Source organism: Erythrolamprus reginae, chromosome 2 (assembly GCF_031021105.1).
Source record: "Erythrolamprus reginae isolate rEryReg1 chromosome 2, rEryReg1.hap1, whole genome shotgun sequence".
Lineage (NCBI taxonomy): Eukaryota > Metazoa > Chordata > Lepidosauria > Squamata > Dipsadidae > Erythrolamprus > Erythrolamprus reginae.
In genome coordinates this window covers 234,040,484-234,056,225 of record NC_091951.1, presented here as the reverse complement: position 1 = coordinate 234,056,225, position 15,742 = coordinate 234,040,484, and the positions used below count along the sequence as shown (strand labels likewise).

The 15,742-nt window shown below is 43.0% G+C and overlaps 1 protein-coding gene across 1 annotated transcript in view; it reads left to right on the top strand.

The window, feature by feature from the left end:
* Positions 1–4,037: 4,037 nt before the first annotated feature.
* The window catches only part of LOC139159539 (perilipin-3-like), a 64,997-nt gene continuing 53,292 nt past the window's right edge, over positions 4,038–15,742 (top strand). Inside the window, exons 1-3 of the mRNA XM_070736850.1 lie at positions 4,038–4,211; positions 5,552–5,804; positions 9,988–10,175. Of these exons, the coding sequence (XP_070592951.1) occupies positions 4,038–4,211; positions 5,552–5,804; positions 9,988–10,175 (615 nt within the window). The remainder of the gene's footprint in view (positions 4,212–5,551; positions 5,805–9,987; positions 10,176–15,742) is intronic.

The window sequence follows — 15,742 nt, the reverse complement described above, 5'->3', positions numbered from 1 at the left end:
AAGACGTTTAGCCCCAGTCACCTCGACTGACTCATTGTCAGCCGATACTGCTATGCAATTGGAGTCGAGTTCCGCTCGGATCCGAGCGACTTTATCAGCGAAAAACGAGTTAAATTCCTCAGCACTGCCCTGCAAGGGTTCCCCAACTCCCCCCTGATTTAGAAGGGAGCGGGTCACCCTAAACAGAGCAGCCGGGCGGGATTCCGCTGATGCAATCAAGGCGGCATGGTACGCGCATCTTGCCGCCTTGAGCGCCACTTTGTAAGTCTTAATAAAAGCTCTTACAAGTGTTCGGTCGGATTCGGACTTACTCTTCCTCCATCGCTTCTCTAGACGTCTCTTCTGGCGTTTCAACTCCCGGAGCTCCTCGTTGAACCATGGAGCTCTACGGGGTCTAGTGCCACAGAGAGGTCGCAGTGGCGCCATTCGGTCAAGAGCCTCCGCTGCAGCCTTGTTCCAGGCCTCAGCAAGAGACTCTGCCGAGCTGTGGACGAGCGAATCTGGTAAAACCCCAAGCGCCTTCTGAAAGCTCTCAGGGTCCATCAGGCGTCTGGAGCGGAACCTCCTAATCGGTTCTAATCTGCTGACAGGCTGGATAACTCAGTCTGAAGCCATTGTTTTTGTTTTTTTGGGGGGGAGGGGGTTTGGCACGGCTGCAAGCCCCAGTGCCTGTAAGATGGTGGACATGAGCGGGAAATTTAAAATCTGGTGACTGGAGCAAGCTCTGGTAATCACCTTGTAGAGCGGAAAAACAAATACCAGCTAGGAGATAGTATAAAATGATCGGGCAAGCCCTTTGTGATCAGCATGGCTGGATTACTGTCCTGAGCTGACTTTGAGAAATAGTCTGTGACAAGCGGTCCGGTTACTGAGGTAAAATATTGCAGTCAAGTTAAAAATACAGTAAATTATGATGAGATAATAGCAGAAGAAACTCTTGAAGTGTTAAATTTTTTTTCTACCTATTAATCAGCAGTCAGATAGGAATTTATTTATTTAATTTATTTATTTAATTTTTAAAATTTATTTATTTATTTATTTATTGATTGATTGATTGGATTTGTATGCCGCCCCTCTCCGTAGACTCGGGGCGGCTAACAACAATGATAAAAACAACATGTAACAATCCAATCCAATAGTAAAATAACTAAAAATAAACCTTATTATAAAAACTAAACATACATACAGACATACCATGTGTAAATTGTAAAGGCCTAGGGGAAAAGAATATCTCAGTTCCCCCATGCCTGATGGCAGAGGTGGGTTTTAAGAAGTTTACAAAAGGCGAGGAGGGTGGGGGCAATTCTAATCTCTGGGGGGAGTTGGTTCCAGGAATTCCACGTCCTTCCTCATGGAGGACTGAGTGACAAACTGGAGATATTACATCGTAGGCAGATATGTATATCATGCTATTTTGATTGACAGGCTCAGTCCTCAATGTGATTGGACAAGGAAAACCCTATCTGAAGTCTGACTCCAATTATCACGGAGAATCGTATGGCGCCCGTCTCCAAAGACTCGGAGCGGCTCACAACATACAATATACAGACTAGAAATCCAATATTAAAAACAGTATTTAAAATTCTTATAATAAAAAAACAATCATACAACCCACATAAACCATACATAAATCATAATAGCTGAGGGGAATTGAAATGCGACTCTTGGCATGGATCACACTTGGCTACCCACTTTTCAATATCAGTGTCCAAACCTGGCCACCATAAGTGCCCCCTCGCTAAACCTTTCATCCTGACAATCCCAGGATGGCCCACATCTAACATTGTGAGTACTTTGGTCTTTAGGCTTCCAGGAATGATTACCCTATCACCCCACAACAGGCAAACTTTAACATACAACAACTCCAGTCTTTTGGTTTTAAAATCACATAATTCAGGTTCCACAGAGTCATTCTGCCACCCCTTAAGTACACAGTTTACCACCTTTTTTAGAATTGGGTCTTGCTGCGTGTGTGCAGCCACCTCCCTTGCAGTTGTTAGTGGGTTGTCTTCGAGTTCTATCATTAGGACATCAGCAGACGGGGCAGGGTCCTCTACTAACTCTGCCATGGGGCACCTACTGAGACCATCTGCATGGTTGATGGTTTTACCCCCCTTTATGAATGAGCTCGTACTGGTATCCTGAGAGAAAAAGGGCCTATCTGATTAACCTTGGAGACATAAATGGGGGAGTAGGTTTGTTGGGGGCTAAGAGGCCTAGTAAAGGCTTGTGGTCGGTAACCAATTCAAAACTCCTGCCAAAGAGATAATTATGAAATTTCTTCACCCCCGCCACTAATGCTAGAGCCTCCTTATCTAGTTGGCTGTAATTTCTCTCAGTATTGGTCATTGTTCTGGAAAAGAAGGCAATTGGGGCCTCTGTATTATTTGGCAAAACGTGTGCCAAGACCCCTCCCACGCCATATGGGGACGCATCGCACGTAAGCCTGATGGGTAGTGAGGTGCTATACTGGACTACTACACTTTTAGAAGTTAGCAACTGCTTTATTTGTACAAAGGCTTCGTGCTCAGTTCTCCCCCATGTCCAAGGGGTTTCTTTCTGAAGCAAACGGTGTAGAGGCTCTGCTGCTGTTGCCTTCTGTTTTAAAAAAACAGAGTAAAAGTTAAGAAGGCCTAAAAAAGCTTGCAATTCTGTCTTATTTTGTGGTTCTGGGGCTTCCCTAATGGCTCTCAATTTTTCAGTAGTGGGGTGGATGCCTTCCCCATCGATTTTATATCCTAAAAATTCCACACTGCTGGTTCCCCACACACATTTGTCAGGTTTGATTCTTAGCCCTTTATCTTGCAACCTCTGTAGCACTTCCCTTATTCTTTTGTTGAGTTGCAATTGGTTTTCCCCTGCAATTAAGATGTCATCAAAGTAGGGAATGGCCCCTTTAATCCCTGATAACAACCGTTCCATTATGCTTTGAAAAATCCCTGGGGCTATGCTTACTCCAAATTGTAATCTGGTACATTTAAAGGCACCCCTGTGGGTGACAATTGTCTGTGCGCGTGCTGTCGGTTCATCGACAGGGAGCTGTTGGTAAGCTTGGGCTAAATCGATTTTTGCGAACACTTTCCCTTCCCCCAGGGAGTGAAGGAGCTGTTGTACCACAGGGATGGGGTAAGGGTGATGTTGGAGGGCTTTGTTGAGCGTAGATTTATAGTCAGTGCAAACCCTTAAAGAGCCATCTGGTTTCAGAGGCGTAACTATGGGTGCTTCCCATGGCCCCTGCTCTACAGGAACTAAAATGCCTTGGCTTATGAGCTTATCCAGCTGTAGGTCAAGTTTGGGGAGGAGCGGAAGGGGTACCCTGCGAGGTTTGAGCCGGACAGGAGGGACCTTGGGGTCAATAGAAAATGAGATAGGGGGCCCTTTATGCGATCCCAAGGTGGGGCTAAACACTTCCGGGAATTCTTGTAAGAAGTTAGGCATGCTATCAGAGTTAACAGTACAAATACCAGAAATCTCAATTCCCAAAGGTTCCATCCAAGTCAACCCCAAGAGAGAGTGTCTAGCCCCTGTAACAACAATCATAGGCAGGGTACATTTAACATTCTTAAACATAATAGGTACATTCACTTGGCCTAGAACAGGAATTATTCCCCCTTGAAAATCTCTAATTACCAATGAGGTTTGTAACAGCTCAGATTTTGAGAGGCTAGGCATGTACATTATAAGCTTTTCCCACAGCATAATGGTGTATTTAGACCCCGTATCAAGTTCCATAGAGCATGGTTTGTTGTTTAAAAGCACTGAAATTACAATCTTGCCCCCATTTTTTTTGCCGTGTTATTCACGGAAAATTGATTGTTACCTCTTGAGTAGTCGCGGTTAGCGGTTGAGTAGTTCTTGCAGCCGGAAAACTGGAAGGACCAGTTTTCACGCGGTTGAGATGTTTGATTCTGGAAAGGCTGAGGACGAGGAGTGGAGAAGGCTTCCTCAGGCAAAGGTGCTCTGCAGGCTTCGGCGATATGGCCGCGTCGGTTGCAGCGGCGGCAAATGGCGTCCCGGAAAGGGCATCGTTGGCACGGATGGTTTCCTCGGCAGCCGGCGCAGGGGGCGACGGGGCGAGGGTACCTGGGTTGTCTCAGCTGGTCCTGTTGCAGCAGGAAACAGCTGTCCTCGTCGAGGGCTGGTGTGCTGAGGTCATCTGGGGCCTCAGCGCGGGAAAACGTGGAGTCGATCTTGGCGATGACCTCTCGCTTGTCGTGCTCCTTCAGTTCTTTGGCAGCAGCGTCGGCGACCTCTGCGGTTTGTGCCAGCTTGATTACTGCCTGGAGAGACGGTTCGTCTTCGGTGAGGAGTTTGTTCCGGACCACGGCATTTCTCATGCCGAAAATTAAGGCATCAGTGAGGCGAGCTTCCGGGTTATCAAACTTGCATTTTGCAAGCACCGTTCGAAGTCGCGTTGCGAATTGGTTGATGGATTCCGATTCGAGCTGAGCCATTCTTGAAAATTGGTGCCGGAAAACGACGGCTGGTTTCGTTGGCTTGAAATGGCTCGCGAGCTTGGTTTGCAGAACGTCCCAAGCGACGGATTTGGCTGGAAGCGGGTCGGTGAGAGTCTGGACGAGATCGAATATTTCTGGGCTGCAGTAGTTCAGGAAGATGGCCCGTTTTCGTTTGGCGTCGGCGTCCCTTATTCCCGCGGCCTCGAGGAAGATCTCGAACTTGGCTATGTAGGCGTCCCAGGACGATTTCTCCGGGTTGAAGAACTCAGGAGCCCGGCCGATTTGAAGGTTGTTCATTTTGCACGCGTGGTTCTTCCGTCCGTCGTCGCCAGTGAAATAAACCCAGAGACAGGGCTGGGTGAAAGACGGTTCCTTTATTCAGCTCTTAAAGGTAAGTGACAATCAGCGGATACCGTCTGCTCTACCTGGGAGAAACCGCTCCTTTTATGCATTTGCGGTTCCCGCCAGAGAGAGAGCAGCCGTGTCTGAGCCAATCAGGAGCGACTTCCTGATTCTCGCTCAGACAGCATTTTCACACGGAACCAAACTATTTACAAGGATACAACAAGATGACAGTTGCACTGTCTGTGTCTTGTGTGATCACAATTTCTAATCTTACCAGCTGACATCTGACAATGTCATTGTCAGTTTCACTTAACAACTACATAATTTGCTTAATTTTTCTGGCAAAAGATGTAAAATGGGACAAAACTCACTTAACTGCCTTGCTTAGCTAATGGAAATTTGGGCTCAATTGTGGTTTTAGGTTGAGGACTATCTGTATATTTGTTATTGTTGTTTTTTAAAGGTAATTGCTGCACTAAAAGCAAACTGAAGAAATAAAATTGAAATTGGATGCAAAAACAACACATACCCTGTTTTCCCCAAAATAAGACATCCCCTGATAGTCGGGCTTTTGAGTGATTGGCAATAAGGCCAAACGCTTATTTCAGGGTTCAAAACAATATAATACAGGGTCTTACTTTGGGGGAACACAGTAACCCAAATTTATAGAGGAAGATACAGTATATATGCGCTGGTGCTTAATTCTGTCGATTTTCTTCATTCTTCTGTTTTTGGATTTTCACTGCCAGATCATGACAAATGCCATTGAATCTATTTATACCAAATTAACTGAAGTAAAGGACATTATGGATACCATGCTAGTTGTAAGCATCGAAGCTGCCGCGGAGAGCGTGGAAGTAATGTTGTGTTCAGCGAGGAGTGCTGTGGACACCATTATGGATATCGACATGGCACAGATGATGGCCAGTAGTGTTGACAAGATTATCTTCAAATCGGATGACTTATTAGAGCACTTTCTGCCAATCGTGGATGAGGAATTTTTGTAAGACTATGCGGTTCCCTCTCTTGATTATCCACATTTTTAATAAGTTTGACCTGTACATTTATTTACTTCTTTTATTTCTACAGCTATCTATCTCTGCCAAGTGACTCTGGATGGCATATAATTCTAAAACCATAAAACAGTTAACTTTTTAATCCAAAAGTAAATGTATACAATAGCTGAGATAGTTAACCAACTAACAGCATTTCTTATTTCATTCATTCAGTTTTAAAAACTTATTCATTTGAGTAAAGCTTAAAACATCTGAAAGTCATTAGCTAGGAAAAGTAGACCAAGAATGCATATGCTGGCCTAGTAAAGATATACAATATTGAAAATATGTCAGAAGTAAGCATTGGGAGGTATTATTATTATTATTTTTCAGGGGTTCTCCTCCTACCTCTCTGGCCGGTCGCAGTCGGTGTTAGTGGGGGGTCAGAGGTCGACTCCTAGGTTTCTCCCTTGTGGGGTGCCTCAGAGGTCGGTCCTCTCCCCCCTGCTATTCAACATCTACATGAAACCGCTGGGCGAGATCATCCAAGGACATGGGGTGAGGTATCATCAATATGCGGATGATACCCAGCTTTACATCTCCACCCCATGCCCAGTCAACGAAGCGGTGGAAGTGATGTGCCGGTGCCTGGAGGCTGTTGGGGCCTGGATGGGTGTCAACAGACTCAAGCTCAACCCGGATAAGACGGAGTGGCTGTGGGTTTTGCCTCCCAAGGACAATCCCATCTGTCCGTCCATTACCCTGGGGGGGGGGGAATTATTGACCCCCTCAGAGAGGGTCCGCAACTTGGGCGTCCTCCTCGATCCACAGCTCACATTAGAAAAACATCTCTGAGCTGTGGCGAGGGGGGCGTTTGCCCAGGTTCGCCTGGTGCACCAGTTGCGGCCCTATCTGGACCGGGACTCATTGCTCACAATCACTCATGCCCTCATCATCTCGAGGTTCAACTACTGTAATGCTCTCTACATGGGGCTACATTTGAAAAGTGTTCGGAAACTTCAGATCGTGCAGAATGCAGCTGCGAGAGCAGTCATGGGCCTACCTAGGTATGCCCATGTTTCACCATCACTCCGCAGTCTGCATTGGTTGCCGATCAGTTTCCGGTCACAATTCAAAGTGTTGGTTATGACCTTTAAAGCCCTTCATGGCATTGGACCAGAATATCTCCGAGACCGCCTTCTGCCGCACGAATCCCAGCGACCGATTAGGTCCCACAGAGTGGGCCTTCTCCGCGTCCCGTCAACTAAACAATGTCGGTTGGCGGGCCCCAGGGGAAGAGCCTTCTCTGTGGCGGCACCGGCCCTCTGGAACCAACTCCCCCCGGAGATTAGAACTGCCCCTACTCTCCCTGCCTTCCGTAAACTCCTTAAAACCCACCTTTGCCGTCAGGCATCGGGGAACTGAAACATCTTCCCCTGGGCATGTTTAATTTATATATGGGATGCTTGTGTGTATGTCTGTTAGGATATGGGGTCTTTTAAATCTTTGAATTTTAAATTTGTTAGATTATTTATGATTTGTTTCCACGTGTTGTGAGCCGCCCCGAGTCTTTGGAGAGGGGCGGCATACAAATCTAAGTAATAAATAATAAATAAATAAATAAATATTATTATTATTATTATTATTATTATTATTATTATTATTATTATTTATTAGACTTGTATGCCACCCTTCTCCAAGGACTTAGCTATGCTAAACAGATTAGATTAGGTATTTTTAAAAACCACGGAATCTAATATTTTGTAGCTCATTTTTGTTAAAATTGAGTGCTGTTAATTCTGAAAATCTCTTGCCTAGAGAGCTCTTGCTGGTCAGTGAGTGATGTGAAATCTGAAAGACCCAATTGATATGATGAGCCAGTATTTGTGGCTTATTCAACAAACCATATTCGATCATCCATGACTTAACCTAAGCCCATTTCTTCCAAATCCCTCTATCGATCATCTTTCCAGCTGATCCTCCTTGCTACAGCTGATTTTAAGACCTATGTAAAGGTTAGGTTGAAGACTTTAGTGGAAAGAGTATCTGTTATTTCTCCTCTGTTATGGAGACTATTGAAAACCTATTGTCACCTAACCTAAATGAAAGACATGGGCATTTCTAACCCCCAATCTAAAAAGTTCAAGGCCATAACAATTCATCACTATCACTCATCGGCCATTCAATTTTGGGGTAAGGTCACCAAAAATGAAATGCTTTACTTTTTTAAAAAAATTGGGTCACATTTTAGCAAACAAAAGTACACGCTTATCAGGCTTATGAAATGAAGGCTCTGACTTTACGAAAAACATTCTAAAGCAGTGTTTCTTAATCTCAGCAATTTTTCTGATTGTGGACTACATTTCCCAGAATTCCCTAGCCAGCATCCCACAGAATTCTGGGAGTTAGAAACCACACATCTTAAAAGTTCTGAGGTTGAGAAACACTGTCCTAAAGTGTGGCAGATGATTGATAGGGAGCCTGGAACAGATCAGTTTATTTATTGATCAAATGTATATACCTACCCATCTCCACCAAAAGGGTTGTACAACAGTTTCACAAAGCCTATGGATCTTATTTTTACACGGCATAAAGGTTAGGTTCGCTACACTAAAATGTAATAATAGTGTAGTGCTGGGGAAGGGAGGGCAGTGAAAAGGAGTCTGGGCCAAAGCTGATCTCTTTTTGTGGTTCCTCACCAAATTGTAGTACATGTGCTAAAATAATCCCCTCACTTCCTCAATTAAATATTATTAACAATGAGGGAGAGGGGTTGAAATCTCTTTTTTTTGTTGTTATTCGAAGTATAGCTCAGATTGCCCCAAAGCTTAATCAAGGGGGATTTATTTGAGGAATAAAGTGACTACAGTGATCCCTCGATTAGTGCGGGGGTTACGTTCCAAGACCTCCCGCACTAATCGATTTTCCGCGGTATAGTGGTGCGGAAGTAAAAACACCATCTGCGCATGCGCACCCTTTTTCCATGGCCGCGCATGCGCAGATGGAGGAGCCGGGGAGCGACGAAAGTGCGGAGGCTGGCAATGGTTGTTTTTAATGTCGGCCACCCACACAGCGCCTCCAGCCTCCTCGCCGCTACCCCCGTCCGCCCGATTCGCCCCTCTCACCGGCTTTCTTGGGGCACGAGTCCTCTTGCAGCAGCGCTGGCGGCAACAGCTTCTCGGCGTTTAGAATGCCCGCCTCCTTCCCTCCTTCCTTCCCTCCCTCCTTCCTTCCCTCCTTCCCTCCCTCCTTCCCTCCCTCCTTCCCTCCCTCCCTCCTTCCTTCCCTCCTTCCTTCCCTCCCTCCTTCCTTCCCCCCTTCCTTCCTTCCCTCCCTCCTTCCCTCCCTCCTTCCTTCCTTCCCTCCCTCCTTCCTTTCTTAAAAAGCACTTAAATAATGACAGAATAAAAAAACCCAGCCCTCACCTGCGTTTCCCTCATCTGCATCGCCTCCTTCTGTGTTTGCAAGACGGTTGTACAGTTGCTGTGCCTTTGTCCTTATGGTGTTGGTATCCAAAGCAATGCTCTTTTTGCGGCAGTCTTGTACCCACACGGACAAAGCAGCTTCCATCTTCATAAGGCGTTTGTTTCTAGGCATCACCATTCTTTTTGCAGCCTTGTTGAATGTCATCAGAGAACTTTGCCTTATCTTCTTTTCGTCTTTCCGAATGGATCGCACACTCGATTCGTTGATCCCATAATGCCGACCAACATCTGCATAAGAGCGTCCCTCTTTCAGCATGTCCAAAACTTCAATTTTCTCCTTAATTGTGAGTATCCTCCTGCTCTTTTTAGCGTCGCCGCCTCCGCTCCGCGTGCAACGTTTAGGAGCCATCTTCCAACAAGTCTTAACAAGTTCCAACAGTTCCAACAGTTCCAAAGCTTTTTTTTGCAATTTCAAAGCTGATTGGCCGACGTCAGTTTGGTAATGACGTATGACGTCATCGGGCGGGAAAAACCATGGTATAGAAAAAAAAACGCGGACTATTTTTAAATGTATTATTTTTTGAAAAACCGTGGTATAGCGTTTCGCACTAATCGAGACCACACTAATCGAGGGATCACTGTACTAGCTCAAATTTCTCGAAAACTTAGTTGTGAGGAATGTTATTTGTGAAATGAACTGACTGATAATATTAGCTCAGGGATTGTGAATGGGGATCTCTTTTGATTTAATTGTTGTTTGTTTAGTTGCCATTGCATTTTCGGACCGCTCTGGAGCAGCCTCTCTTGAAAATCAGGAAGGAGAGCCAAGTTACTACAGGCGCCTGAGTTCCTTGTCGATGAAGCTCTGTAGTCGAGCCTACCAGCATTCTCGGATAAAGATCAAACTGGGTGCAGAGCAGGCATTGCTCCAGCTTGAACAGCTCTTTTACTTGGTAAGAAACTCAGTCATTCTGTGCTATGTTTGGGAAATAAAAGGAAAGGGTGAATAGTCAGACCTTGGGCGAGAAACAGCATCCTTGTTGGACCATGTAAGTTGCTGAATGGTCTCTTTAGCAAATAGCCCAAACAGCTGAAATCAGGGACATTGATTCAGCCATGGAATGGAGGCAGACTGTTTTCTATAAAGCAGTGATGGCGAACCTTGTTTCCCTCATGTGCCAATAAAGCATGCATGTGCGTTATCGTGCATCTACGAGTGCCCACACCCATAACGCAATGCCTGGGGAGGGCGAAACGCCTTCCCCCACCCCCTGGAGACTGGAAATGGCCTGTTTCTCAACTTCTGGTGGGCCCAGTAGGCTCATGTTTCACCTTCCCCAGGCTCTAAAGGCTTCTCTGGAGCCAGGGGAAGGTAAAAAATGCCCCCCCCATCCCCCTGCAGGCTTTCCAGAAGCCAGAAATGCCCTCCCAGAGCTTCTGTGACAGGCAAAAATCATCTGGCCGGCATACACATACACATTGAAGCTGAGCTGGGGAAATGGCTCACGTGCCAGCAGATACCGTTCTACATGCCACCTGTAGCACCTGTGCCATAGATTCACCATCACTGCTATAGAGTCATTTGCAGATTCTCAGAGATGTTATTGAAGAAGCTGACGTTTAATATACTGTACGTAGCAAAACTCTTAAAAGATATTTGATTTAAAATATATTAAAAGATAAATTGGGCTGATGATGAATGATGGTTACAATGACCTAACTGTAATAGCCATTACTCATTTGGCTGAATCACTTTGGGCCACACCCACACTGAGCCCAATCCACCTCACAGGGTGATGGTTGTAGGGAAATTAGAAGAAAGTATTGGGTATGTTCACTGCCTTGAGTTACTTATGAAAAGGACAAAGGCAGGATATAAATATTCCTGTGTCTAAATCTTGTTCTACCATTAGTATCCAGTAAAAGGTTAATGAGCAACTGGATTGAGTTATGTAGATTTGGATTTGGTCTAAAAACAAGGGCTTTGCACAATGTATATGTTAACCAGGTAGTCTGCCTGCAGTGCTGTTTTTAGGGACTGTGCATTGTGTCTTCCACTTGGATTCTTGCTTAACAGTCTATCTACAGCAATCTTTCTTAGCATTGAAGATGTTAAGAAATTTAACTTCCAGATAGGATGGCCTTTGCTAAGAATTGTAGAAATTGAAATCCAGAGAATCAAGTCAAAGTTTCCAAGGTTGAGAAACACAGACCTACGTTATCCATTAATCAGATTCAGAACGGGGGGGAAAACATCAACATTTTCTTGTATTATAGCAAATCTGCTCATCTTTTGTGCATAGGTTCTTCTTGCTTGACTTCATGTGGATTCAACCTTTTCATTAATAAAAAAAATTCTGCTACGTTCCCCAATTTGATGCTTTCCAGATGTGCTGGATTGTAATTATACAGTATAATCTCCATTTGGCATGGCCATTTTGTCATGCAACAATGTAGTGCAGTGCCTTGTATGCTCTGATCTTAAGTGAGTGCATAATACTCACCTGGAAGGATTAATGGCAAATTCAGGCTGGTGACTTTTTGATTAGAAAGCAGTGTTGTTCAATATTGCTTGTTAATATAACTCCAGAATAATTGCTTGTTTGGAACTCTTCACACAACCTTAGTACATTTTAATGTTCTGATTTCTATTCGAGGAATAGGTAGGAGCGTTGGTAGAAACTTTTGAAGCATTCTTCCAAAAATAGTTTTCCAGCTTTTCTATTCTGGCCGTGTCTGGGAGAGGATGAGAGATGTGGGGCTTGAGGAATGGAATATCCAAAGCTGAAAGAGATTTAAGTACCACTGGAGGAATTTTAAAAGGTGAGGTGGATGCTTTAAACATCTGCAAAGCTTGAAGTTCCAATTTGTTCCTTTAATCCTCTGTCCAATAGTAACCTTCCCCCCCCCCCACGCACACACAAATATTCACTACAACTACTTTGGTCATGTTAGAAGATCACTAGCAATGCCCTCTGAGGTTCCCAGGCCAAAATGAGCCTTGTTTATTAATGCTAATGTGAAAGGCTACAGCAATTATATAATGAAGAAAAAATGCCCAGCTGATTGTGCACTGGTTCTTATTTATTTTGTCTGTTGGGGGGAAATATTTTCTTTTTTTTTAAAGAAAACTATTACAATTCAATAAGAGATCATATATAAAGAAAGAAAAAGTATTACAGAAGCATAGAATGACTAGGAAAGAATGGTTCAGAAAAAAGTCAAAATAATGTATTTTGTATCAACAACACAAGAGCACACAACAGATTTAAACTTAATATTAACCGCTCCAAACTTGACTGTAAAAAATATGACTTCAGTAACCGAGTTGTCGAAGCGTGGAACTCATTACCGGACTCCATAGTGTCATCCCCAAACCCCCAACACTTTACCCTTAGATTATCTACGGTTGACCTATCCAGATTCCTAAGAGGTCAGTAAGGGGCGAGTACAAGTGCACGAGAGGGCCTTCCGTCCCCTATCCTATTGCTCTCCTATATCTCCTATATGTCTTCTTCTATTCTTTCATTGATATATTCTATTCCTATATGTATATGTATATATATAGATATGTCACATGTTTAAGCTGAATTTGAAAATTAAGGGAGACTAGGATAGATCTATTTCGGCCTTATTTTGGCCTCATCAGCTAGCCATACCCACTGGGACTTGAACCTGCAACTTTGCCTTGTAAGGCAGAGAATTATCCTCTAGGCTACAGTATCCAATCCCTTCAGTTCTGTACCAGGGAAGGGTTACATTTTGTGTCGAATCACCCTGGTATATTGAACGAACATCACAGCTCCTTTTTTGCCTCTCGGCCCAACCCAGGGCCATTTCCAAGGCAGTTAATTTTATTGATAGCCGACAATTCTATCTGTATGTGTCACATGTTTAAGCTGAATTTGAAAATTAAGGGAGACTAGGATAGATCTATTTCGGCCTTATTTTGGCCTCATCAGCTAGCTATACCCACTGGGACTTGAACCTGCAACCTTTGCCTTGTAAGGCAGAGAATTATCCTCTAGGCTACAGTATCCAATCCCTTCAGCTCTGTACCAGGGAAGGGTTACATTTTGTGTCAAATATATATATATATATATATATTTGTTTTCGTAAATTTTCACGGGTATATGTATGTAGATTGTTCTGAGTTCGGGTTTTGCCCTGTGTAATGTTTTGCATGTCTATGCGACGTTTCGGTGAAATCACATTCACCATCTTCAGGCTGGAGTTCCAATCTTTGCTTTGTTGTAAATGAAATATTAGCAACTGACATTCTTCCTAGTATGTAGTGTGGGGGTGGAGATTTGCTTTGAATGTAGCAAATAGATTGGGTGACTATGCTTCAGTGATCTGATTGGTTGGTGTAATCATAGTTATTAGAAGGAATGACATGGAGATTTTATGAAGTGTTTTGTTTAAGGCTGATTTCCAAATATAAAATTCTAAAATCATTTGGAAACCAGCCTTAAACAAAATAAACACTTCATAATAATCAATATGTCAATCCTTTTAATTATTATGATTTTAGAATTTTATATTTGGAAATCAGCCTTAAACAAAACACTTCATAAAATCTCCATGTCATTCCTTCTAATAACTATGATTACACCAACCAATCAGATCACTGAAGCTGACTTTTTTTTTTCTTTTTTAGGATCGAAATCAATTATAACTATAACAATCATAATATTAAATACATCATTTAGAAAAGGAAGTTTTAGACTAACGATTAAGCAAACTTTAAGAAATACGATTTCGCTGACAGAATAGCCGGGAAAATAAAAACAAATATAGCTGCAGATTGGCAGCGGGGGGGGGGGGGGGGGGGAGGGGCTGTTTTATGTTCAATGTTATTGTTGAATGTGGTTTGTTCGACCCTATTGGAAACAATGAACAGATGCTTATGATATGAACACCTTGTCCTGTCAACACTGTTTTGTATTGTTTCTTTTGTATATATTTGTATATAACCAATAAACATTATTTTAAAAATAATAATAATAATAATATTGAGAACTGGGGTCTTCCGATGCATTCCTTGGACAAGACTTAGGTGGCTGGGCTCTTAGAAAATGAGAGAAATTAGTAAATGGATTGACCTTTTAAAAGTAATTATTAGCCACTTCCATATTATGCATGATTCTTTTAATATTATATAGTTGTAAGTGTACTTTATGTTGACTACTAGCCAAATACTCAACTGTATAACTTAAGAATTTTAATTACTATAGAGATCTAGGTTTTTAATAAGTGAGAGGCAATTGTACATTTGTTTACACAAATAAAATTGCAATTAAACAGCTGTGATGTGGCAATGTGTAAGTGGCTTGAAATAGCGGGTTCTAGTATTTGATCTGGTTCCTGAAGGTTGCAATTTATTATATTCCATTTTAGAGGTTAGATAGGTTGTTTGATTCATTCTTGCAGGCAACTTCAAAAGAAGTCTCTCACAAGGATCAGTTTCTCTGCACGTATGCAGCTCTATCAAAAACCTAACTGCCCAAAAATAGTTTAATTCCTTTTTATAAAGGTTCACTGATGTTAGACTTGCCTCCTGCTGTGCCCAGTCTCAGAATTACTAGACATAGCTTATTAAACATGCTAATATTTATTTATTTATTTATTTATTCTTTGTCCAATATACAATACATATGAACTAGAATAGACATTAAGTAATATAAATAAAGATAGAAAGTAAGAAAGAAGAGAAGTAGAAGGAATGGAGAGAAAATATATGATATATGAGATAAGGAAAGACAATTGGACAGGGGACGATAGGCACATCAGTGCACTTATGTACGCCCCTTACTGGCCTCTTAGGAACCTGGAGAGGTCAATCGTGGAGAATCTTAGGGAGAAATGTTGGGGGCTGGGGGCTGACACCACTGAGTCCGGCAATGAGTTCCATGCTTCGACAACTCGATTGTTAAAGTCATATTTTTTACAGTCAAGTTTGGAGCGGTTAATATTAAGTTTGAATCTGTTGTGTGCTCTTGTGTTGTTGCTGTTGAAGCTGAAGTAGTCGTTGACCGGAAGGACGTTGCAGCATATGATCTTGTGGGCAATACTTAAATTGTGTTTTAGGCGCCGCAGTTCTAAGCTTTCAAGATCCAGGATAGTTTGTCTATTTTCGTAGAGTATTCTGTTTCGAGTGGAGGAGTGAAGAGCTCTTCTGGTGAAATACCTTTGGACGTTTTCGAGAGTGTTGATGTCTGAGATGTGGTGTGGGTTCCAGACAGATGAGCTGTATTCAAGAATGGGTCTGGCATAGGTTTTGTAGGCTCTAGTCAGTAGTGAGAGATTGCCAGAGCAGAAGCTACGTAGGATCAGGTTAACAACTCTGGAAGCCTTTTTGGCGATATTGTTGCAGTGGGCTTTAGCACTTAGGTCATTTGTTATTAGTATTCCAAGGTCTTTTACTGAGTGTGGGTTGGCTGAGAGAATTTCTTTATTCAGTTCATATATGTGGTTTGGATTCTTTTTGCCGATGTGGAGGGTAGAGCACTTGTTGGTT